At 48.7% G+C, this 24,623-nt stretch overlaps 1 protein-coding gene across 1 annotated transcript in view; it reads right to left on the bottom strand.

The window, feature by feature from the left end:
- Window positions 1-24,024, bottom strand: part of OLFML2A (olfactomedin like 2A) — a 196,268-nt gene extending 172,244 nt beyond the window's left edge. The window contains exon 1 of the mRNA XM_069241730.1: window positions 22,995-24,024. Coding sequence (XP_069097831.1) covers window positions 22,995-23,072 — 78 coding nt within the window. The 5' untranslated portion in view covers window positions 23,073-24,024. The remainder of the gene's footprint in view (window positions 1-22,994) is intronic.
- Between the last annotated feature and the right edge of the window lie 599 nt (window positions 24,025-24,623).

Here is a 24,623-nt window from a genome sequence, read left to right as displayed (position 1 = left end):
AGGTCCTTTACTTTTGAAGGGTTAATTGACGCTCACAAGGTGGTCTACTTTTGAAGGGTTCATTGACTCACTCACAAGGTGGTCCACTTTTGAAGGGTTCATTGACTCACTCACAAGGCGGTCTACTTTTGAAGGATTCATTGACTCACAAGGTGGCCTACTTTTAAAGGGCTCATTGACTCACTCACAAGGCGGTCTACTTTTAAAGGGTTCATTGACACTCACAAGGTGGTCTGCTTTTAAAGGGTTCATTGACTCACAAGGTGATCTACTTTTAAAGGGCTCATTGACTCACTCACAAGGTTGTTTAGTTTTAAAGGGTTCATTGACGCTCACAAGGTGGTCTACTTTCGAAGGGTTCATTGACTCACTCACAATGTGGTCTACTTTTAAAGGGTTCATTGACTCACTCTCAAGGTGGTCTACTTTTAAAGGGTTCCTTGGCTCACTCACAAGGTGGTCCACTTTTGAAGGGTTCCTTGACTCACTCACATGGTGTTCTACTTTTAGAGGGTTCATTGACTCACTCACAAGGTGGTCTACGTTTAAAGGGTTCATTGACTCACTCACAAGGTGGTCTACGTTTAAAGGGTTCATTGACTCACTCACAAGGTGGTCTACGTTTAAAGGGTTCATTGACTCACTCACAAGGTGGTCCACTTTTGAAGGGTTCCTTGACTCACTCACATGGTGTTCTACTTTTAGAGGGTTCATTGACTCACTCACAAGGTGGTCTATGTTTAAAGGGTTCATTGACTCACTCACAAGGTGGTCTACCTTTAAAGGGTTCATTGACTCACTGACAAGGTGGTCTACGTTTAAAGGGTTCATTGACTCACTCACAAGGTGGTCTACGTTTAAAGGGTTCATTGACTCACTCACAAGGTGGTCTACTTTTAAAGGGTTCCTTGGCTCACTCACAAGGTGGTCCACTTTTGAAGGGTTCCTTGACTCACTCACATGGTGTTCTACTTTTAGAGGGTTCATTGACTCACTCTCAAGATGGTCTACTTTTAAAGGGTTCATTGGCTCACTCACAAGGTGGTCCACTTTTGAAGGGTTCCTTGACTCACTCACATGGTGTTCTACTTTTAGAGGGTTCATTGACTCACTCACAAGGTGGTCTTCTTTTAAAGGGTTCATTGACTCAATCAGAAGGTGGTCTACTTTTAAAGGGCTCATTGTCTCACTCACAAGGTGGTCTACTTTTGAAGGATTCATTGACTCACTCACAAGGTGGTGTACTTTCAAAGGGGGCATTGACTCACTCACAAGGTGGTCTACTTTTGAAAGGCTCATTGACCCACTCGCAAGGTGGTCTTCTTTTAAAGGGTTCATTGTCTCACTCACAAGGTGGTCTTCTTTTAAAGGGCTCATTGACTCACTCACAAGGTGGTCTACTTTTGAAGGGTTCATTGACTCACTCACAAGGTAGTCTTTGTTTAAAGGGGTCATTGACTCACTCACAAGGTGGTCTACTTTTGAAGGATTCATTGACTCACTAACAAGGTGGTCTACTTTCAAAGGGTTCATTGACTCACTCACAAGGTGGTCTGCTTTCGAAAGGTTCATTGACTCACTCACAAGGTGGTCTACTTTTAAAGGGTTCATTGTCTCACTCACAAGGCGGTCAACGTTTGAAGGATTCATTGACTCACTCACAAGGTGGTCTGCTTTCAAAGGGTTCATTGACTCACTCAGAAGGTGGTCTACTTTTGAAGGGTTCATTGACTCACTCACAAGGTGGTCTTCTTTTAAAGGGTTCATTGACTCAATCAGAAGGTGGTCTACTTTTAAAGGGCTCATTGTCTCACTCACAAGGTGGTCTACTTTTGAAGGATTCATTGACTCACTCACACAGTGGTGTACTTTCAAAGGGGGCATTGACTCACTCACAAGGTGGTCTACTTTTGAAGGGCTCATTGACTCACTCACAAAGTTGTCTACTTTTGAAGGGCTCATTGACCCACTCGCAAGGTGGTCTTCTTTTAAAGGGTTCATTGTCTCACTCACAAGGTGGTCTTCTTTTAAAGGGCTCATTGACTCACTCACAAGGTGGTTTACTTTTGAAGGATTCATTGACTCACTCACAAGGTGGACTACTTTCAAAGGGGGCATTGACTCACTCACAAGGTGGTCTACTTTTGAAGGGCTCATTGACTCACTCACAAGGTGGTCTTCTTTTGAAGGGCTCATTGACCCACTCGCTAGGTGGTCTTCTTTTAAAGGGTTCATTGTCTCACTCACAAGGTGGTCTTCTTTTAAAGGGCTCATTGACTCAGTCACAAGGTGGTCTACTTTTGAAGGAATCATTATCTCACTCACAAAGTGGTCTACTTTTGAAGGATTCATTGACTCACTTACAAGGTGGTCTACTTTTAAAGGGCTCATTGACTCACTCACAAGGTCCTTTACTTTTGAAGGGTTAATTGACGCTCACAAGGTGGTCTACTTTTGAAGGGTTCATTGACTCACTCACAAGGTGGTCCACTTTTGAAGGGTTCATTGACTCACTCACAAGGCGGTCTACTTTTGAAGGATTCATTGACTCACAAGGTGGCCTACTTTTAAAGGGCTCATTGACTCACTCACAAGGCGGTCTACTTTTAAAGGGTTCATTGACACTCACAAGGTGGTCTGCTTTTAAAGGGTTCATTGACTCACAAGGTGATCTACTTTTAAAGGGCTCATTGACTCACTCACAAGGTTGTTTAGTTTTAAAGGGTTCATTGACGCTCACAAGGTGGTCTACTTTCGAAGGGTTCATTGACTCACTCACAATGTGGTCTACTTTTAAAGGGTTCATTGACTCACTCTCAAGGTGGTCTACTTTTAAAGGGTTCCTTGGCTCACTCACAAGGTGGTCCACTTTTGAAGGGTTCCTTGACTCACTCACATGGTGTTCTACTTTTAGAGGGTTCATTGACTCACTCACAAGGTGGTCTACGTTTAAAGGGTTCATTGACTCACTCACAAGGTGGTCTACGTTTAAAGGGTTCATTGACTCACTCACAAGGTGGTCTACGTTTAAAGGGTTCATTGACTCACTCACAAGGTGGTCCACTTTTGAAGGGTTCCTTGACTCACTCACATGGTGTTCTACTTTTAGAGGGTTCATTGACTCACTCACAAGGTGGTCTATGTTTAAAGGGTTCATTGACTCACTCACAAGGTGGTCTACCTTTAAAGGGTTCATTGACTCACTGACAAGGTGGTCTACTTTTGAAGGGCTCATTGACTCACTCACAAGGTGGTCTTCTTTTGAAGGGCTCATTGACCCACTCGCTAGGTGGTCTTCTTTTAAAGGGTTCATTGTCTCACTCACAAGGTGGTCTTCTTTTAAAGGGCTCATTGACTCAGTCACAAGGTGGTCTACTTTTGAAGGAATCATTATCTCACTCACAAAGTGGTCTACTTTTGAAGGATTCATTGACTCACTTACAAGGTGGTCTACTTTTAAAGGGCTCATTGACTCACTCACAAGGTCCTTTACTTTTGAAGGGTTAATTGACGCTCACAAGGTGGTCTACTTTTGAAGGGTTCATTGACTCACTCACAAGGTGGTCCACTTTTGAAGGGTTCATTGACTCACTCACAAGGCGGTCTACTTTTGAAGGATTCATTGACTCACAAGGTGGCCTACTTTTAAAGGGCTCATTGACTCACTCACAAGGCGGTCTACTTTTAAAGGGTTCATTGACACTCACAAGGTGGTCTGCTTTTAAAGGGTTCATTGACTCACAAGGTGATCTACTTTTAAAGGGCTCATTGACTCACTCACAAGGTTGTTTAGTTTTAAAGGGTTCATTGACGCTCACAAGGTGGTCTACTTTCGAAGGGTTCATTGACTCACTCACAATGTGGTCTACTTTTAAAGGGTTCATTGACTCACTCTCAAGGTGGTCTACTTTTAAAGGGTTCCTTGGCTCACTCACAAGGTGGTCCACTTTTGAAGGGTTCCTTGACTCACTCACATGGTGTTCTACTTTTAGAGGGTTCATTGACTCACTCACAAGGTGGTCTACGTTTAAAGGGTTCATTGACTCACTCACAAGGTGGTCTACGTTTAAAGGGTTCATTGACTCACTCACAAGGTGGTCTACGTTTAAAGGGTTCATTGACTCACTCACAAGGTGGTCCACTTTTGAAGGGTTCCTTGACTCACTCACATGGTGTTCTACTTTTAGAGGGTTCATTGACTCACTCACAAGGTGGTCTATGTTTAAAGGGTTCATTGACTCACTCACAAGGTGGTCTACCTTTAAAGGGTTCATTGACTCACTGACAAGGTGGTCTACGTTTAAAGGGTTCATTGACTCACTCACAAGGTGGTCTACGTTTAAAGGGTTCATTGACTCACTCACAAGGTGGTCTACTTTTAAAGGGTTCCTTGGCTCACTCACAAGGTGGTCCACTTTTGAAGGGTTCCTTGACTCCCTCACATGGTGTTCTACTTTTAGAGGGTTCATTGACTCACTCTCAAGATGGTCTACTTTTAAAGGGTTCATTGGCTCACTCACAAGGTGGTCCACTTTTGAAGGGTTCCTTGACTCACTCACAATGTGGTCTACTTTTAGAGGGTTCATTGACTCACTCACAAGGTGGTCTACGTTTAAAGGGTTCATTGACTCACTCACAAGGTGGTCTACTGTTGAAGGGTTCCTTGACTCACAAGGTGGTCTACGTTTAAAGGGTTCATTGACTCACTCACAAGGTGGTCTACTGTTGAAGGGCGCAGTGTTAGTCTCATCAATCAGTCACTCCTGCCTGAAACATATCTGCTTCCTGCTCCATCCCTCCTACAAATTGATGACTTCTCCACTTGCAATCATCCAATTTCAGTGCCAGCTCCATTGAGGGATCTCGCTTTGCTCACACCGCTCACCCTCAGATTGAGGTGACAATGTACGACTCTCTTCCCCAGGTTCATTGTAAACGCTACTTTCCACGAAAACTGGTTCATGTGGTGAATAATCTGACAAAAAATAATTCCTTCGATTATGTAAGAACAAAACATACACACTAACCCTTGGCCAGGCTTCCTTAAACCGTCAGGCCCATATTTTTACTTTTTTAGGCCGCATTTGCGCCGCTTTTTGACGCAAAAGCGGCGCAAACTTACAAAAAACAATTCTATTTTGGAGGTTTGCGCCGCTTTTGCATCAAAAAGCGGCGCAAATGCGGCGCTAAAAAAGTATAAATATGGGCCTCAGTTTGGAGCCCACTTCACCCCCAAGTATCGGTCGGCGAAAGGCTGTGACAGAGACAACTGGTGTAGCCCAGGTCAATCCGCTTTAAGCCATATTCGAGATACTAATAGTTATGCTAGAAGGATCAGGATACTGTCTGACTTTGAGGATAAACAAAAATGTGCCCAGGTGAGTGAAAAGCTTCCAAGGATCTGTTCTTCAAATTGTTTTTCAAAGATTGTTTCATTTCCTGTATAGTTTTATGCTTTTGACATGTGATGTGTTTCCTGCTCATAGTCCAATGAATGAGCCGCTTTAGAAAGGATGTTTGGCTCTGATAAACCTGCTTTCTGGGTTGTCTCTAATCTGACCAAGGCTTTTTAGATATGTGATTCCAAGAATCAGTCAGATTACTACAGATGTGACGTGGCCAATGACCTGCACAGCAGTAAAACACCTCTCTCATGTCTGCTGGCCACTCTGGAGCCCAGGCACCAGAGCTGGACTGGAAACCAAAACTAACGTTGCCAAAATAGCTCCAAGCACTACAGAGGCTGCAGCCAAAACAGTCTGTGGGGTTCATGGATGGATCATGCAGGCCCACTTTGTGAGATTCTTTTACAGATGATTGTTATCAGAAGACATTGCACCAGTTCTGAGCCCATTGGCACCTGGACCAATTATCCTGTTTTTCAGATCATTTAGTGTTATAGCCCACTGCCAAGGACTATACTGGTTGTTAAATTCTCTGAACCGGAGTTATAGACCTGAACCAAAGGGAAGGGTCTCTAACGAGGGAGAAGACCTTTAAACATGGGTATAGCCCAACGCAGAAGGTCTATAAGGCCATTAGAAAATTGCTCCCACTGGGGATGAATGTTATGAATTAAAAAAGAAGCAACAGAAAGACAAACATTGGAATATTGGAACGGAAGCCTTTTAAGAGCCGGTATTACCCCAAGCCATGACATGGTCTTCAGTGGAGTGCCCAACGTTCCAATGTTTTAATAGGTCTTACAGCTTCATTCATATTGTAAAATCTTCATGTCTAACATGGCGAAGAGCTGCCATTTGGAAATTATAATACCTTACGTGTCAAGATGTTACCTTACAAAAGAAAGAACACATTGAGCGTAAAGATATTGAGACACACAAAAAGACATTTGTTACAAAATAAATCATGTTGCACTACATAAGTGGATCAGTGTTTTTGTTGAGACTCCTAAGAGTGTGTGACTTGGATTGGAGACCAGTGAAAAATTTCCAATTAAATCAGATTTGTTCTTAACCCTTCCCCATTTTCAGATGCTGGACCTGCATTGCGTCAGTGTCATCGGCCAACATAAGTTTCCAGACTTTCTTCAATGTCTCAGATGAGGAGACAAGAAAGAACTTCAAGGAATTATTGCTCTGGAGACAGATTTTTGTCATCCAAAAAGATAAAACTCAGAAATGTTACCTACACAAATACTACTGTAGGAGGTAAAACCCCACGAGACCTCCTTAGGTCATGCACAGAGGCTGCCACCCTACACCCAGCATGGATTATTGTGAAAGGCTGCACCGAACCACCAGCATTTCACACCCGAGCTCTCTTAATCTCAGTCCTTGGTCAACCAGTCATCAAGAGTAGGGACCCTGAGCCCGATTCACAAAACACAAGTAGAAATGTAATTCCCGGGGCTACACCTGAGTTTCAAGACTTCCAACTATCATGAAATTCACCAAGGGGTCCCTCAATCCTGCTAGGAAGTTGTGACTGTCACAGATTTCCAGGAGTTCCGAAATCCTTTGAGTTTTACACCTTTCTCCCACAGGCAACAATTATGTAGGTTTTTTAAAATATACATTTGAGCATTCGAATTTTAAAACCTATTTTTATATGTTTCTCCACAAAGGAAATAGTATTTATCCATGGAGAAGCCCCTTACCCTCCGCCCGTTAAGTGGGTTTTGCCTTCCCTTCCCCACCCTTAAAATGCAATGACTTTTCACGAAGGACACGGTTTGGAACCAGAAACAAACATGAAGGTTTGTGGGTGTCCGTGCTTCAAGCGCTCAGAAGCCAGCCCGGCGAGGAGATTCAAGGTTTTATTTCATACAGTTCCTGATTGAATATTTAGAAAACTTCCTTGTAGATACCTTATGCAGCATTATCGCTTGAAGACCTTGTCGAAGAACAACATACTCAATGAGCTATGGTGCATCGATTCTTCAGTGCCCCATAAGTTAGCTTTAAACTGGGTGGGAAATCTAACACTAACCTTTATTTCAGCATCATTTGGTGGGTCAATACGCTTTGTAAAAGGTAACATTTCAATAATGATTGCAATCAAAGTTCATCAGAAGACCAATCAGCTCAAATCAAAGAACGCTTAATGTCCTACTCATCAACCACCTCAGCAGACCCATCCATCCTTACTGTAGAGGACCAGCCACCATCAGAATCTAAAGCGCCTTATGATCTGTAGACTAGAGTGCACCTCTGTGGATCCCTCCTCCTAGTAATCTCAAGCTCTCTGAGAACCTTAGAAATCTTCATACGGTAGCAACATTTATAAAGAGCATGTGCACTGACGGAAATCTACCAACACTAATCCCACAGACCATCAACCATGGCACACAGGTGCTTAGGCAGGTAGCGTGCTACACGCCAGACCAGCACCATACACTCACCAATGCCCAAGGAAAGAGCCCAGCAGATGAAGAGACACCATGTTGAAGGTTGAGGGCCTTCTACAACAGGCTTGGGTCTTCTTGTTGTCACTAAGGACATTTATGCCAAAGTTGCACATTTTAAGAAGTGTTTAAAGGTGCTGTACAGTGCATCTCCGTTCTTAAAAATAGAAAGAGACAGGAAACCCTTTGTTCACCAGTGCAGAATGCAGCACAAAGTCCCCTACTCCATCTTCTTTACTTCAGCATTGTTTTCTAATCCGCGCCCTACAGTGAATACTGTCCCGCCACATACATTACGCAAAGCAGTGGACATGTTTCACTACTTCTTCATAAGGCACAAGAAATAGCAACTCTGCAAGGATTATCCAATGAAGGATAACACTGCTATCAGGACACAGAACTCGACAGAACAGCACTGAGGCGTTATACTACTGCTGATCCAGCAAGGCACTATAAATGATAACACGGCTATGAGGGCACAGACCTGGACAGAACAGCACTGAGGCGTTACACTACTGCTGATCCAGCAAGGCACTATAAATGATAACACGGCTATCAGGGCACAGACCTCGACAGAACAGCACTGAGGCGTTACACTACTGCTGATCCAGCAAGGCACTATAAATGATAACACTGCTATCAGGACACAGAACTCGACAGAACAGCACTGAGGCGTTACACTACTGCTGATCAAGCAAGGCATTATAAATGATAACACGGCTATCAGGGCACAGACCTCGACAGAACAGCACTGAGGCGTTACACTACTGCTGATCCAGCAAGGCACTATAAATGATAACACTGCTATCAGGACACAGAACTCGACAGAACAGCACTGAGGCGTTACACTACTGCTGATCAAGAAAGGCATTATAAATGATAACACGGCTATCAGGGCACAGACCTCGACAGAACAGCACTGAGGCGTTACACTACTGCTGATCCAGCAAGGCACTATAAAGAATAACACGTCTATCAGAGCACAGAGATCGATAGAACAGTGCTGAGGCGCTACACTACTACTGATCCACTAAGCACTATAAAGGATAACACGGCTATCAGGGCAGAGAACTCGACAGAAGAGCACTGAGGCGTTACACTACTGCTGATCCACCAAGGCACTATACAAGATAACACGGCTATTAGAACACAGACATCGTTAGAACAGTGCTGAGGCGCTACACTACTACTGATCCACCAAGGCACTATAAAGACTACTGATCCACCAAGGCACTATAAAGAATAACACGGCTATCAGGGCACAGACCTCGACAGAACAGCACTGAGGCGTTACACTACTGCTGATCCACCAAGGCACTATAAAGGATTACACGGCTATCAGAGCACAGAGATCGATAGAACTGTGCTGAGGCGCTACACTACTACTGATCCACCAAGGCACTATAGAGGATAACACTGCCTCAGAGCACAAACGTCAACAGAAAGGTGCAGAGTCGAGACATGACACTACTACACCTTCAGCAGGGCACAACAAAGGGTAGCAGGAGTGTCAGTGCAAAGACACCAAAAGGAAAGGGGCAGACGTGTTTCTCCCAGCAGACACGTGCGCGTGTGTGTTATGTTAAGTGTAGTGTTACATGACTACGTGTAACCTTCCAGAGAGGTGTAGCCCATGTGTGAGTCATAGTTGCTGCCTCACAGTGAGTGCCACACACACACCCGCACCCACACACGCTGTCTCTCTCGATCTCCGCCTCTCTCTTTTTTATCTCTCTCTCACATTCAATCTCAGTTTCTCTTTCTTTCTCTCTCTCTCACACACACTCTAAATCCTTCTCTCTCTCTCCTTCTCTCTATCTATCTCTCTCTCGCACACACGCTCACATACCAAAGGACTAGGCTGGAAACATGCCTTGAGCACCCTTTTCTAGGAATCAGTGCTTAATTTGAGGCACCGGCATTTATTTTTTAGGGTCGGCACTTATTCTTCTGCCTCAAAAAATTACTGAAATGAAAAGGCACGTATGGGAAAGACAGAGAGAAAATCTAAAAAGCGTCACAGTGGGAGGAAGCAGAAAGCTGCAAGAGTGAGCTGAGGGGGCAGGGAGTGGCTGTAAATGGATTAAAGAGGCCAGAGATGGCTTCAGGATTAAGCTGCCTCAGTATTCAGTGTTCACACATTTAAATGCAGCAGCCGCGTGTATAAGAGGAGGGCTTTGGGCACTAGCACCTTTTTATGGAGTCAGTCATCCTGTGCCATACGGCTCCCTCGATTAGTGACCCCAAAACTATGGTTTAGCCCTTTTGGTGCTGAGGCCCTTCTATGTACAGACCAGAAGACCTGACACGGTCACGGGGTGCATCACAGTTTGAGGGACAAGACAGATCTGAAGCGTAGGAAGGTCTAGGGTAACACGAAGACTTGGAAGGGGAGCACTATATGTGCCGGGTAGTTCTTCTCTGCCATGAAAATGCAAGTGCTTATAGGATAATCCTATACACCCGTCACTAATATCTGTCTCCACTTCCCTGGGCTCCCCCTTGCATTCGCTCTTCCGCAGCCAGTTCCCTGATAACTTCCCTCTTTTTCACCACTTTTTAGGTCTGCTCCCCCACCCTTCATGCGGACCCCACCCCCCGTGCTACTGCGAACTACTAGTGTCACCATGTGGTACAGCACAAATGTGCAAATAGAACCAGTAGCAGTGTGCCTTCCATATAAGCTAGGGTCAGTGTAATTACGTGGCAATATGTGGCCAAATTATGTGGAACTGTTGAGCAGATTGTGTGTCAAGAACAATAAAATCGACACTTTATCGTATTAAAGGAGATTTTGTGGCACATTCTTTGTGATACATACATAGTTATTGTGTAATTTTAAAGTGTGTAGGTTTAAATATAAAAATGGCCCCAATACTTCAGTTAACGATAGAGGTTTCTTTAAAAAATATACATGGATTCACATTTGGCAGATCTTACTGAACATATTATTGACAAAGATGTTGTCTTGCATGCAGTTGCAATTAAACCATTTTATCAATACTGTAAAATGTATTATTTAAATCGTATTAAATGCTTCATTCATTCATTAGGACACAAAACAGCAGGATCGCGCTGCTTGTGATTAAAGGTGTCCCCATGATATTCTGACCAGGAGAGCTGTTTCCCATGCTGTGGGCCTGAGCTCAGCATCGGATGTATTCTCCATTCTCACTCTGGGTTTCCGGAAGCCCCACTTTCCATCAAGACACTTCACTAGAGAGCGCAGCTGTACACGGGATATCCTGTAAATGTTTCACTTGAGGGCACTTTTAGATTCAAGACATAAGACCATGGAAAGAGATGAAATATGCTGGTGTTCCTCCTAAACCCCGAATGGCCTTCTGGAATAGCAGCTTTTTAAGGAACGCTGCTGCGTAAACATGACTTGGCCTCGACTGTGAAAAAAATGACAAAGAATGAATCATTGTGTTGTTAAATAAGGGGTGTGTTTTGTTTCCTGCAGTGGAGAAAAACATTTCACCCCACCCACTGTCCCCCGTGGGGATATTAACTCCATCTGGGTGACCCCCCCGCCCCCCACCTCTTGAGTGCCCGAAGACATCACTCGTGATGTGAAAGTGACCAGCTACGCTTTGGAAAGCGCCAGGTGCTGCCGGAACCCCATAACTAGTGTTCCTGGTGACTTTGAACTGTTGTGCCTCAAATATGTTTTGCTGAATTCTGCAAGTTATGCAGCAGATGGGGAATTACGCTTCAGAGTGGGAGATGTATCTTTACACGGACACCCCCGGGTCTTCGAATGACAGGATGTGACGTAGAGCGGCTGCAAAAGTGCTCCCAGTTGTATGGTCATTAGTGCCCATGGTGGGCGAGGGGCACCGAAGGCCGAACATGCTGCATGGCTGCTCTGTTCTCGTCTTGGTGCCTGTCCGTCTCACCCACTGTCCTTAGACTGTCCGTGTACCTGAGGTCAGAGCTCCTCACCCTGTCTATCCATGCGACCAATGCGCCTCACACGTGTGTCCCTTGTGGGCCACACGCCTCTCACTGCCTGTGTGCCAGTCTCCTAACACTGTGTGCCCACGTGCCCCACCACGTGCCCCAAACTCTTCACACAGACCCCCGTGTGTTCACTCCCTCCCCATGCCCTGCAAGCTCCTCGTGCATTCTGACAGCGCAGTAAAAGCCCCTCACACCACCTGCCCACGTGCCCCTCCACTCTCTCCATGTGCCCCAGGTCTCTTGTACTTGTTGATGTAGGTTTATAAAGCGCTAACTGGACCCCAAAGGTATTACAGCGCTTTACATGAGCACCAGGTACATTACACAAGGTCAAAATCATTTTTGAGGCATCATGACATTAAGTGATTTGCCCAGAATCACAGGATGTTGACCCAGAGCCGAGACTCGAACCTGGTTCCCCAATTCCAGTCAACAGCTCTCGCCATAATCAGTGCCAGCTTTAGGGTGGTGCGACCGGTTGAGCTGCACCTGGCGCTGACCTTAGGAAGTGTTGGGGGTTGGGGGAAGCGCTGAGTTTGGAAACAGTGTAAATAAGGTACAGTTTAAAAGCGCCTGCTGCAGAGTTCTGTCTGTGTTCGGCCGTTTTCAGGCAACAACAAAAATATCAAGGTACCTCTGGTGCTTAATGTTCCTGCTGGATAGAGAGAAGAATGTTAATTCTCTACAATTCTGACTCATCACAAAATAGAACAGCGGGTTACTGTGGCTGCTGCAAAGAACATGCGACCTGCAGATCATGGACTGTATTTTATGTGGCTAGCTCAGTGGGTTAATGCTTTTGCAATTGAGATCATTTTGCTACTAGTCATGTGTAAGTTACTATTCTAATATAGCGCAGTGACCTATGAACTGTCATCAAAGAGTTGCATTCAAATTACAGGCATGGGGTGGAACTTTATGTGTTTTTCTTGTCTTTCTTTATCCGAATGTTGCTAAAAAAGGTTTATTTGGGTAGAAATGCTTCTTTCTTAGTAAAGTCAACAATCACTATGGCACATGTTAAATCATGAGTTCGTGCTTCTCAAGACCAAGTGCTCCTAAAGGCCCTTCTAGTATGGATGACATAGGATCCATACACCCTGTAATCCTCACTATGTTAGGTAACATTTCATAGAGATAGATTTACACACATTGGGCCTCATTCCGACCCGGACGGGCGGCGGATGCCGCCCGCCGGGCGGAAACCGCCCAAACACCGCCCCGCGGTCAGAAGACCGCGGGGGGCATTTCAACTTTCCCGCTGGGCCGGCGGGCGATCTGCAAAAGATCGCCCGCCGGCCCAGCGGGAAAGCGCCTTCCACGAGGAAGCCGGCTCCGAATGGAGCCGGCGGAGTGGAAGGTGTGCGACGGGTGCTGTGGCACCCGTCGCGCTTTTCAGTGTCTGCTAAGCAGACACTGAAAATCAATGTGGGGCCCTGTTAGGGGGCCCCTGCAGTGCCCATGCCATTGGCATGGGCACTGCAGGGGCCCCCAGGGGCCCCACGACACCCGTTCCCGCCAGCCAGGTTCTGGCGGTGTAAACCGCCAGAACCAGGCTGGCGGGAAGGGGGTCGGAATCCCCATGGCGGCGCAGCTTGCTGCGCCGCCATGGAGGATTCCCATGGGCAGCGGGAAACCGGCGGGAGACCGCTGGTTTCCCGTTTCTGACCGCGGCGTTACCGCCGCGGTCAGAATGCCCATGAATGCACCGCCAGCCTGTTGGCGGTGCATTCGCTGCCCTCGGCCCTGGCGGATTCAATCCGCCAGGGTCAGAATGAGGGCCATTGTCTCTGTATAATGTGATCTAAAGCGCTGGGACACCCTGCCCTGGCATGAGTAGCGCTATAACAGAAATGAAATGCATGTGAGAGTGGGGTATGAAGAGATGCAGGGCACTGTTGGAGGGTGGTGGTGAGGGACTACGTGGAGAAACACGCCATGGGGGGGGGGGGGAGGTGCCAAAAAGATGTGGTACCAGGCGCCACCGGCCTAAAGCCAGCCCTGACGTAATCCCCACGTCCTCGTACTCCCTGCTAATATGATCTGCCCTGGTTACACTGCCCACCCATGCAATGCCAGCTCCTCGTGCTTTCTGTCGGGCACTACGCGTCCGTAGCACTGTCCATTCCTGCGCTGCACGCGCTCACACTGCCTGTGCGCGTGCTCCAAGCCAAAGCACCTCATAGGCTGCCTGAGTTGGCCACGCCCTTTATACTGCCTGCTTGCTCCTCACAGAGTCTGAGCATGCACCCCAACATTCACCAACTACCTGTCCTTGCAATATAAGACCCTCACACTGCCTGTCTATGCAATATATGACCCTCACACTGCCAGCCGTACAATACAAGTCCCTCACACTGCCTGTCCATGCAATACATGACCCTCACACTGCCAGCTGTACAATACAAGTCCCTCACACTTCCTGTCCGTGCAATACATGACCCTCACACTGCCAGCCATACAATAGAAGACCCTCACACTGCCTGTCCATGCAATACATGACCCTCACACTGCCTCACACTGCCTGTCCATGCAATATATGACCCTCACACTGCCTGTCCATGCAATACACGACCCTCACACTGCCTGTTCATGAAATACACGACCCTCACCCTGTCCATGCAATACGTGACCCCCACACTGCCACCCGTACAATACAAGACCCTCACACTGCCTGTTCATTAAATACATGACCCTCACACTGCTAGCCGTACACGACCCTCACACTGCCTGTCCATGCAATACATGACCCTCACACTGCCTGTTCATGAAATACACGACCCTCACACTGCGAGTCCATACAATGAGTCCCTCATACTGCCTTTTCATGAAATACATGACCCTCAAAGAGCCACCCGTACAATACAAGACCCTCACACTACCTGTCCATGCAATACACGACCCTCACACTGCCTGTCTATGCAAAACATGATCCTCACACTGCCAGCCGTAAAATACAAGACCCTCACACTGCCTGTTCATGCAACACATGACCCTCACACTGCCTGTTCATGAAATACACGACCCTCACACTGCCTGTCTATGCAATACATGACCCTCACACTGCCAGCCGGACAATACAAGACCCTCACACTGCCTGTCCATGCAATACATGACACTCACACTGCCAGCCCATGCAATACACGACCCTCACACTGCCTGTCCATGCAATACATGACCCTCACACTGCCTCACACTGCCTGTCCATGCAATACAAGACCCTCACACTGCCTGTTCATGAAATACACGACCCTCACACTGCCTGTCCATGCAATACATGACCCTCACACTGCTAGTCAATACAATATGAGACCCTCATACTGCCTTTTCATGAAATACATGACCCTCACAGAACCACCCGTACACTACAAGACCCTCACACTGCCAGCCCATGCAATAGAAGACACTCACACTGCCTGTCCATGCAATCCATGACCCTCACACTGCCTGTCTATGCAATACATGACCCTCACACTGCCAACCGGTCAATACAAGACCGTCAGACTGCCTGTCCATGCAATACATGACCCTCACACTGCCAGCCGGACAATACACGACCCTCACACTGCCTGTTCATGAAATACATAGCCATCACTGCCTGTTCATGCAATACACGACCCTCACACTGCCTGTTCATGAAATACACGACCCTCACACTGCCTGTCCATGCAATACAAGACCCTCACACTGCCTGTTCATGAAATAAACGACCTTCACACTGCCTGTCCATGCAATACATGACCCTCACACTGCCAGTCACTACAATATGAGACCCTAATACTGCCTTTTCATGAAATACATGACCCTCACAGAGCCACCCGTACAATACAAGACCCTCACACTGCCAGCCCATGCAATACAAGACCCTCACACTGCCTGTCCATGAAATGCATGACCCTCATACTGCCTGTCTATGCAATACATGACCCTCACACTGCCAGCCGGACAATACAAGACCTTCACACTGCCTGTCCATGCAATACATGACCCTCACACTGTCAGCCGGACAATACAAGACACTCACACTGCCTGTCCATGCAATACACGACCCTCCCACTGCCTGTTCATGAAATACACGACTCTCACACTGCCTGTCCATGCAATACATGACCCTCACACTGCCAGCCCATGCAATACACGACCCTCACACTGCCTGTCCATGCAATACATGGCCCTCACACTGCCTGCCCAGGCAATACATGACCCTCACACTGCCTGTTCATGAAATACACGACCCTCACACTGCCTGTCCATGCAATACAAGACCCTCACACTGCCTGTTCATTAAATGCACGACCCTCACACTGACTGTCCAGGCAATACATGACCCTCACACTACCAGTCAATACAATATGAGACCCTCATACTGCCTTTTCATGAAATACATGACCTTCACAGAGCCACCCGTACAATACAAGACCCTCACACTGCCAGCCCATGCAATGCAAGACCCTCACACTGCCTGTCCATGCAATACACGACCCTCACACTGCCTGTCCATGCAATACACAACCCTCACACTGCTAGCCGTACAATACAAGACCCTCACACTGCCTGTCCATGCAATACATAACCCTCACACTGCCTGTCCATGCAATACATGACACTCACACTGCCAGCCCATGCAATACACGACCCTCACACTGCCTGTCCATGCAATACATGACCCTCACACTGCCTCACACTGCCTGTCCATGCAATACAAGACCCTCACACTGCCTGTCCAGGCAATACACGACCCTCACACTGCCTGTCTATGCAAAACATGATCCTCACACTGCCAGCCGTAAAATACAAGACCCTCACACTGCCTGTTCATGCAACACATGACCCTCACACTGCCTGTTCATGAAATACACGACCCTCACACTGCCTGTCTATGCAATACATGACCCTCACACTGCCAGCCGGACAATACAAGACCCTCACACTGCCTGTCCATGCAATACATGACACTCACACTGCCAGCCCATGCAATACACGACCCTCACACTGCCTGTCCATGCAATACATGACCCTCACACTGCCTCACACTGCCTGTCCATGCAATACAAGACCCTCACACTGCCTGTCCAGGCAATACACGACCCTCACACTGCCTGTCTATGCAAAACATGATCCTCACACTGCCAGCCGTAAAATACAAGACCCTCACACTGCCTGTTCATGCAACACATGACCCTCACACTGCCTGTTCATGAAATACACGACCCTCACACTGCTTGTCTATGCAATACATGACCCTCACACTGCCAGCCGGACAATACAAGACCCTCACACTGCCTGTCCATGCAATACATGACACTCACACTGCCAGCCCATGCAATACACGACCCTCACACTGCCTGTCCATGCAATACATGACCTTCACATTGCCTCACACTGCCTGTCCATGCAATACAAGACCCTCACACTGCCTGTTCATGAAATACACGACCCTCACACTGCCTGTCCATGCAATACATGACCCTCACACTGCTAGTCAATACAATATGAGACCCTCATACTGCCTTTTCATGAAATACATGACCCTCACAGAACCACCCGTACACTACAGGACCCTCACACTGCCAGCCCATGCAATAGAAGACACTCACACTGCCTGTCCATGCAATCCATGACCCTCACACTGCCTGTCTATGCAATACATGACCCTCACACTGCCAGCCGGTCAATACAAGACCGTCACACTGCCTGTCCATGCAATACAAGACCCTCACACTGCCAGCCGGACAATACACGACCCTCACACTGCCTGTTCATGAAATACATAGCCATCACTGCCTGTTCATGCAATACACGACCCTCACACTGCCTGTTCATGAAATACACGACCCTCACACTGCCTGTCCATGCAATACAAGACCCTCACACTGCCTGTTCATGAAATACACGACCTTCACACTGCCTGTCCATGCAATACATGACCCTCACACTGCCAGTCACTACAATATGAGACCCTAATACTGCCTTTTCATGAAATACATGACCCTCACAGAGCCACCCGTACAATACAAGACCCTCACACTGCCAGCCCATGCAATACAAGACCCTCACACTGCCTGTCCATGAAATGCATGACCCTCATACTGCCTGTCTATGCAATACATGACCCTCACACTGCCAGCCGGACAATACAAGACCCTCACACTGCCTGTCCATGCAATACATGACCCTCACACTGTCAGCCGGACAATACAAGACACTCACACTGCCTGTCCATGCAACACACGACCCTCCCACTGCCTGTTCATGAAATACACGACTCTCACACTGCCTATCCATGCAATACATGACCCTCACACTGCCAGCCCATGCAATACACGACCCTCACACTGCCTGTCCATGCAATACATGGCCCTCACACTGCCTGCCCAGGCAATACATGACCCTCACACTGCCTGTTCATGAAATACACGACCCTCACACTGCCTGTCCATGCAATACAAGACCCTCACACTGCCTGTTCATTAAATGCACGACCCTCACACTGACTGTCCAGGCAATACATGACCCTCACACTACCAGTCAATACAATATGAGACCCTCATACTGCCTTTTCATGAAATACATGACCTTCACAGAGCCACCCGTACAATACAAGACCCTCACACTGCCAGCCCATGCAATACAAGACCCTCACACTGCCTGTCCATGCAATACACGACCCTCACACTGCCTGTCCATGCAATACACGACCCTCACACTGCTAGCCGTACAATACAAGACCCTCACACTGCCTGTCCATGCAATACATAACCCTCACACTGCCTGTCCATGCAATACATGACACTCACACTGCCAGCCCATGCAATACACGACCCTCACACTGCCTGTCCATGCAATACATGACCCTCACACTGCCTCACACTGCCTGTCCATGCAATACAAGACCCTCACACTGCCTGTCCAGGCAATACACGACCCTCACACTGCCTGTCTATGCAAAACATGATCCTCACACTGCCAGCCGTAAAATACAAGACCCTCACACTGCCTGTTCATGCAACACATGACCCTCACACTGCCTGTTCATGAAATACACGACCCTCACACTGCCTGTCTATGCAATACATGACCCTCACACTGCCAGCCGGACAATACAAGACCCTCACACTGCCTGTCCATGCAATACATGACACTCACACTGCCAGCCCATGCAATACACGACCCTCACACTGCCTGTCCATGCAATACATGACCCTCACACTGCCTCACACTGCCTGTCCATGCAATACAAGACCCTCACACTGCCTGTCCAGGCAATACACGACCCTCACACTGCCTGTCTATGCAAAACATGATCCTCACACTGCCAGCCGTAAAATACAAGACCCTCACACTGCCTGTTCATGCAACACATGACCCTCACACTGCCTGTTCATGAAATACACGACCCTCACACTGCCTGTCTATGCAATACATGACCCTCACACTGCCAGCCGGACAATACAAGACCCTCACACTGCCTGTCCATGCAATACATGACACTCACACTGCCAGCCCATGCAATACACGACCCTCACACTGCCTGTCCATGCAATACATGACCTTCACATTGCCTCACACTGCCTGTCCATGCAATACAAGACCCTCACACTGCCTGTTCATGAAATACACGACCCTCACACTGCCTGTCCATGCAATACATGACCCTCACACTGCTAGTCAATACAATATGAGACCCTCATACTGCCTTTTCATGAAATACATGACCCTCACAGAACCACCCGTACACTACAAGACCCTCACACTGCCAGCCCATGCAATAGAAGACACTCACACTGCCTGTCCATGCAATCCATGACCCTCACACTGCCTGTCTATGCAATACATGACCCTCACACTGCCAGCCGGTCAATACAAGACCGTCACACTGCCTGTCCATGCAATACAAGACCCTCACACTGCCAGCCGGACAATACACGACCCTCACACTGCCTGTTCATGAAATACATAGCCATCACTGCCTGTTCATGCAATACACGACCCTCACACTGCCTGTTCATGAAATACACGACCCTCACACTGCCTGTCCATGCAATACAAGACCCTCACACTGCCTGTTCATGAAATACACGACCTTCACACTGCCTGTCCATGCAATACATGACCCTCACACTGCCAGTCACTACAATATGAGACCCTAATACTGCCTTTTCATGAAATACATGACCCTCACAGAGCCACCCGTACAATACAAGACCCTCACACTGCCAGCCCATGCAATACAAGACCCTCACACTGCCTGTCCATGAAATGCATGACCCTCATACTGCCTGTCTATGCAATACATGACCCTCACACTGCCAGCCGGACAATACAAGACCCTCACACTGCCTGTCCATGCAATACATGACCCTCACACTGTCAGCCGGACAATACAAGACACTCACACTGCCTGTCCATGCAATACACGACCCTCACACTGCCTGTTCATGAAATACACGACTCTCACACTGCCTGTCCATGCAATACACGACCCTCACACTGCCAGCCCATGCAATACACGACCCTCACACTGCCTGTCCATGCAATACATGGCCCTCACACTGCCTGCCCAGGCAATACATGACCCTCACACTGCCTGTTCATGAAATACACGACCCTCACACTGCCTGTCCATGCAATACAAGACCCTCACACTGCCTGTTCATTAAATGCACGACCCTCACACTGACTGTCCTGGCAATACATGACCCTCACACTTCCAGTCAATACAATATGAGACCCTCATACTGCCTTTTCATGAAATACATGACCTTCACAGAGCCACCCGTACAATACAAGACCCTCACATTGCCAGCCCATGCAATACAAGACCCTCACACTGCCTGTCCATGCAATACGCGACCCTCACACTGCCTGTCCATGCAATACACGACCATCACACTGCTAGCCGTACAATACAAGACCCTCACACTGCCTGTCCATGCAATACATGACCCTCACACTGCCTGTCCATACAAGACCCTCATACTGTCGGTTCATGAAATACATGACCCTCGCAGAGCCACCCGTACAGCACAATACACTCACACTGCCAGCCGTACAAAGTAGGACCCTCACGCTGCCTGTCCATACAATACAAGACACTCACACTGCCTGTCCATGAAATACATGACCCTAGCTGCCTGTCCGTACAATATAAGACCCTCATACTGCCTGTTCATGAAATATATGACCCTCACAGAGCCACCCGTACAATACAAGACCCTCACGCTGCCAGCCATACAAAGCAAGACCCTCACGCTGCCTGTCCGTGGAAAGGCGCCCAACCCCGTTGGTAAGAACTTTATTGACAAATTTGAACGTGAAAACAAAAAACGTTAAATGAAAATCTTACACGACAGCCCGTCTGTTGCTATCATTTTTAGAAGGATTTATTGTGAATTTGAGCGACTCTGCCCGAAAATCCCAGCGCAGCACACACTTGTTGACTATCAGTGGCCCACACCTACTGGCCGTCACCCGGACAGACAACAAGTACATGGGGACCAGTTAAACGCACTCTGGTAAAGTGTGACATTAAAGTGCACTCGCCAGCCCGAGCCATGCTCACATTCCGCGCGGGCAGTGCTTAGAGGCATGCCTTCAAGGCTTCAAGCCGTTGTTTCCTTTGTATTCGAACACAGCCCTTGGTCCCTGTGGGGTGGGTCCTGGGCCCTAGTGCAAGGAAGGAAATGGGTCCGCTTTCTGCTATTTCCACTATGAAATACAGAAATAATCTTCTTTCAGTAGGCCCTCAGGCCTCTGTGCCCGGTGCCACTGCACCTGCTGCACCAATGGAAGCCACGCCCTGCTTGATGCTGGCCACGTAATGTCCCCTGATGCCCTTGTATCTAGCAGGTATTGTGCCACTGTAACCTGAGATTATGCAGGATTTAACAAACTACACCAGTTTTACAGAAATTAAAATAGATTTTTAAGGCAGGCCCAGCATGGTCCAGGGAGGAAGGAAGAGGTGGTGTAGGGGGTTGCCTTCCCATGAGCCGAGCCCCACGTGAGACGCATCCCACGACCTCTACCCCTGCAGCCCTGGAGATGCCGCCCGGGTCAACCCACACGGGCTGAAGAGGGGTGCACCGAAAAACCGCTCCAAAGATATCAAGGCACATTGCACCAGGCGAGAGCAGTGCGGGTGGAGCAAGTGTGGAAGGGATGGGGGCGGGCACGAGCTCTCACTGACAGCGCGTGAGCATTAGAGAGGCGAGTGAACAGGCGCATGCGCACACACATACATACTTGTGCCAGGGTCTGCCCACGCGCATCAAGAAAGCAGAAGGGGTGCGTGGGAGGGCATGCCTTAAGAGCCTTAAGCTTAATGACTTAAGGTCTTTCTTTTTCCATCCACCAGCCAAGGGCCATCACAACCAACGCTCCTCCTTATCTTGCAGACCAACTCTGGTGCTTCTTGGCACCCCCCAGCAGGGACACCATCAGTCTGCAGACTAAGGAAAGTGAAAAAAACAAGGCAGCAGGCCTTCTCCATGCATGCACCCCGGATCTGGGAGTACATCCCCATGTCCATCAGGACCGCCCCAAGGCTGATCCAATTAAGAAAACAGTAGAAGACCCCACTCTTTAAAGAACTTTACACCACAAAGCATTCACCAACCAGAAAGCAGCTACCTCTCCTGTCAGTCATTGTCATTTGTCTTTGAGCCAGCACTGAGCTACCTTCTGACTAGGTTCGTGCTAAAGCAGTGCTTTAAATGAGCCGGTACTGTCCGGTACTGAGTACCGGCACTTTTTTATTTTGAGAGGGAGAGTACCGGCGAAGCTTAAGAAAAGCGTAATACTTTTAACTGGAGAGTACCGGCACTTCTCGGAAACAAGCACTGGCACTTTCATTTTTCCATTTCAAGCTCTTCGCAGCAAGTGCATTGACTAAGTGAGCTATCTCACTTGCATGGTAACCTTGATGTACGAGCTACACAACCATGTCTCAGACAGACGCATTAAACCCCTGGGGTGTTGCCCCAAAATGGAACTGGTGCTTCGCATTTACGCAGCTCTCCGCAGAGCGCGCACAAGTCGCAATGACATTTTACCAAATAAACCTTCACCAATATATACAACATGATAGCAGCATAAAGCTGCGCCCAAGATCACACGATCCGTGCAAGTTACGATAGACGGGTGGGCGGAGCCTCCTTACCTTGCTGTCGGCTTTCACTGTGGCTGCCAGGATGGACCCGTGTAACAGGACCAGTTGTATGAACCACATGTTGCCCATGGTGTGTTCCAAGGAGCTGCGATCGCCTCTCACGGTGCAGACCGTGCCAGACGCAGAGAGATGTAGGGACCCTGCGCAGACGGTGTATCTGGTGCAGGAAACACCAGCAGTCCTGCAGGGTGCAGGCGCAATGCAAGGGGCCTGACAGGATGGTGGTTCTGTGCAGTGAGCTGCAGGAGTCCTGCAGGTGCCTACTGTATGCAAGAGACCGCAGGAGTCCTACGCGGTGCTTATTCTGTGCAGGATGCTGTATGATTCCTGCCGGGTGCAGTTTTGAGAAGGGAGCAGAAGCCCCTCAAGACGCTGCGTGTACTCAGGGCGCAGGGAGCTGCAGGAGTCCTCCAGGATGGAGGGAGCAGCAGTTCTTCGGGATGCAGAGTGTGTTCAGGGCGCAGCAGGAATGCTACAGGATGCAGGGAGCAGCAGTCCTTCAGGATGCAGTCTGTGTGCAGAGCACAAGAAAGATTCCTGCTGCAGGCAAGTTCTGTGCCTGGTGCAGGGAGCTGCAGGATGCAGTCTGTGTGCAGGACGCGGCAGAAATCCTGCAGGATCAGGTGGGGTTTCTGGTACAGGGAGCTGTAATATGCAGTCTGAATGCCGGGTGCAGGTAGCTGCAGAGTTCCTGTAGGATGCAGACTGAATGCCGGTTTCAGGGAGCTGCAGGGTTCCTTCGGACGCAAGGAGCAGTAGTCCTTCGGGATGCAGTGTGCAGGGCGCAGCAGAAATCCTGCAGGATGCAGCCTGAGTGGCTGGTGCAGGGAGTTGCAGGGTTCCTGCAGGACGTAGGCTGAATGCCGGGTGCAGGGAGCTGTAGGGTTCCTGCAGGATGCAGACTGAATGGTGGCTGCGGGTTTCCAGTGGAACACAGACAGGCTATCGTGAGTGCTTGAGTGGGAACAGACCCCACCCAGGGCCGAGCTCCTCTTCCTCTGGTAGCCGCCCAGGACTGCTCTCGACTGCCTGACTTGCAGCCAGCTTAGGGTGGGAGGGAGGAGCGCCAAGCAGGGGCTGGGCCAGGGTGCAGGGCGAGCACGGGCTCTAGGGGGCAGAGAGGAAGCAGGCCAGGGAGGGAGATGGCCACCCTCCAGGCTGCAAGCCTGGAGCATGGAGCTGTCCCCATCCCGAAGGCGGTGTCTTGTCCAGAGCCTGCCTGCGCCACAGACATCCCTGCCCCTGTCTTCCTGCACGTGGTGGGGTCTTCTATAACGCACAGGTTCACCTTCCTGCACGGGCCGTGTCCGTCCCACAGACAGTCCGGGTTTTCCTGCTCATGGAAGGTTCTCCCAGAGCGCAAAGGTTCACCCTCGTCCAGGGTCTGTGCTCAGGTACCAGGGACTTCATACACGTATAGGAGTCCACTACAAGGCACAGGTTCACCCTGGTGCCACGGACAGTCCGAATCTTCCTGGGCTCCACAAGGCGTGACCCATAACGCACAGGTTCACCTTTGTGCCACGGACAGTCCGAATCTTCCTGGGCTCCACAAGGCGTGACCCATAACGCACAGGTTCACCTTTGTGCCACTGACAGTCCGAATCTTCCTGGGCTCCA

Source organism: Pleurodeles waltl, chromosome 6, assembly GCF_031143425.1.
Source record: "Pleurodeles waltl isolate 20211129_DDA chromosome 6, aPleWal1.hap1.20221129, whole genome shotgun sequence".
Taxonomy (NCBI): Eukaryota; Metazoa; Chordata; class Amphibia; order Caudata; family Salamandridae; genus Pleurodeles; species Pleurodeles waltl.
Note: the sequence above shows the minus strand (reverse complement) of the source record. Positions and strands in the feature narration are given on the sequence as shown.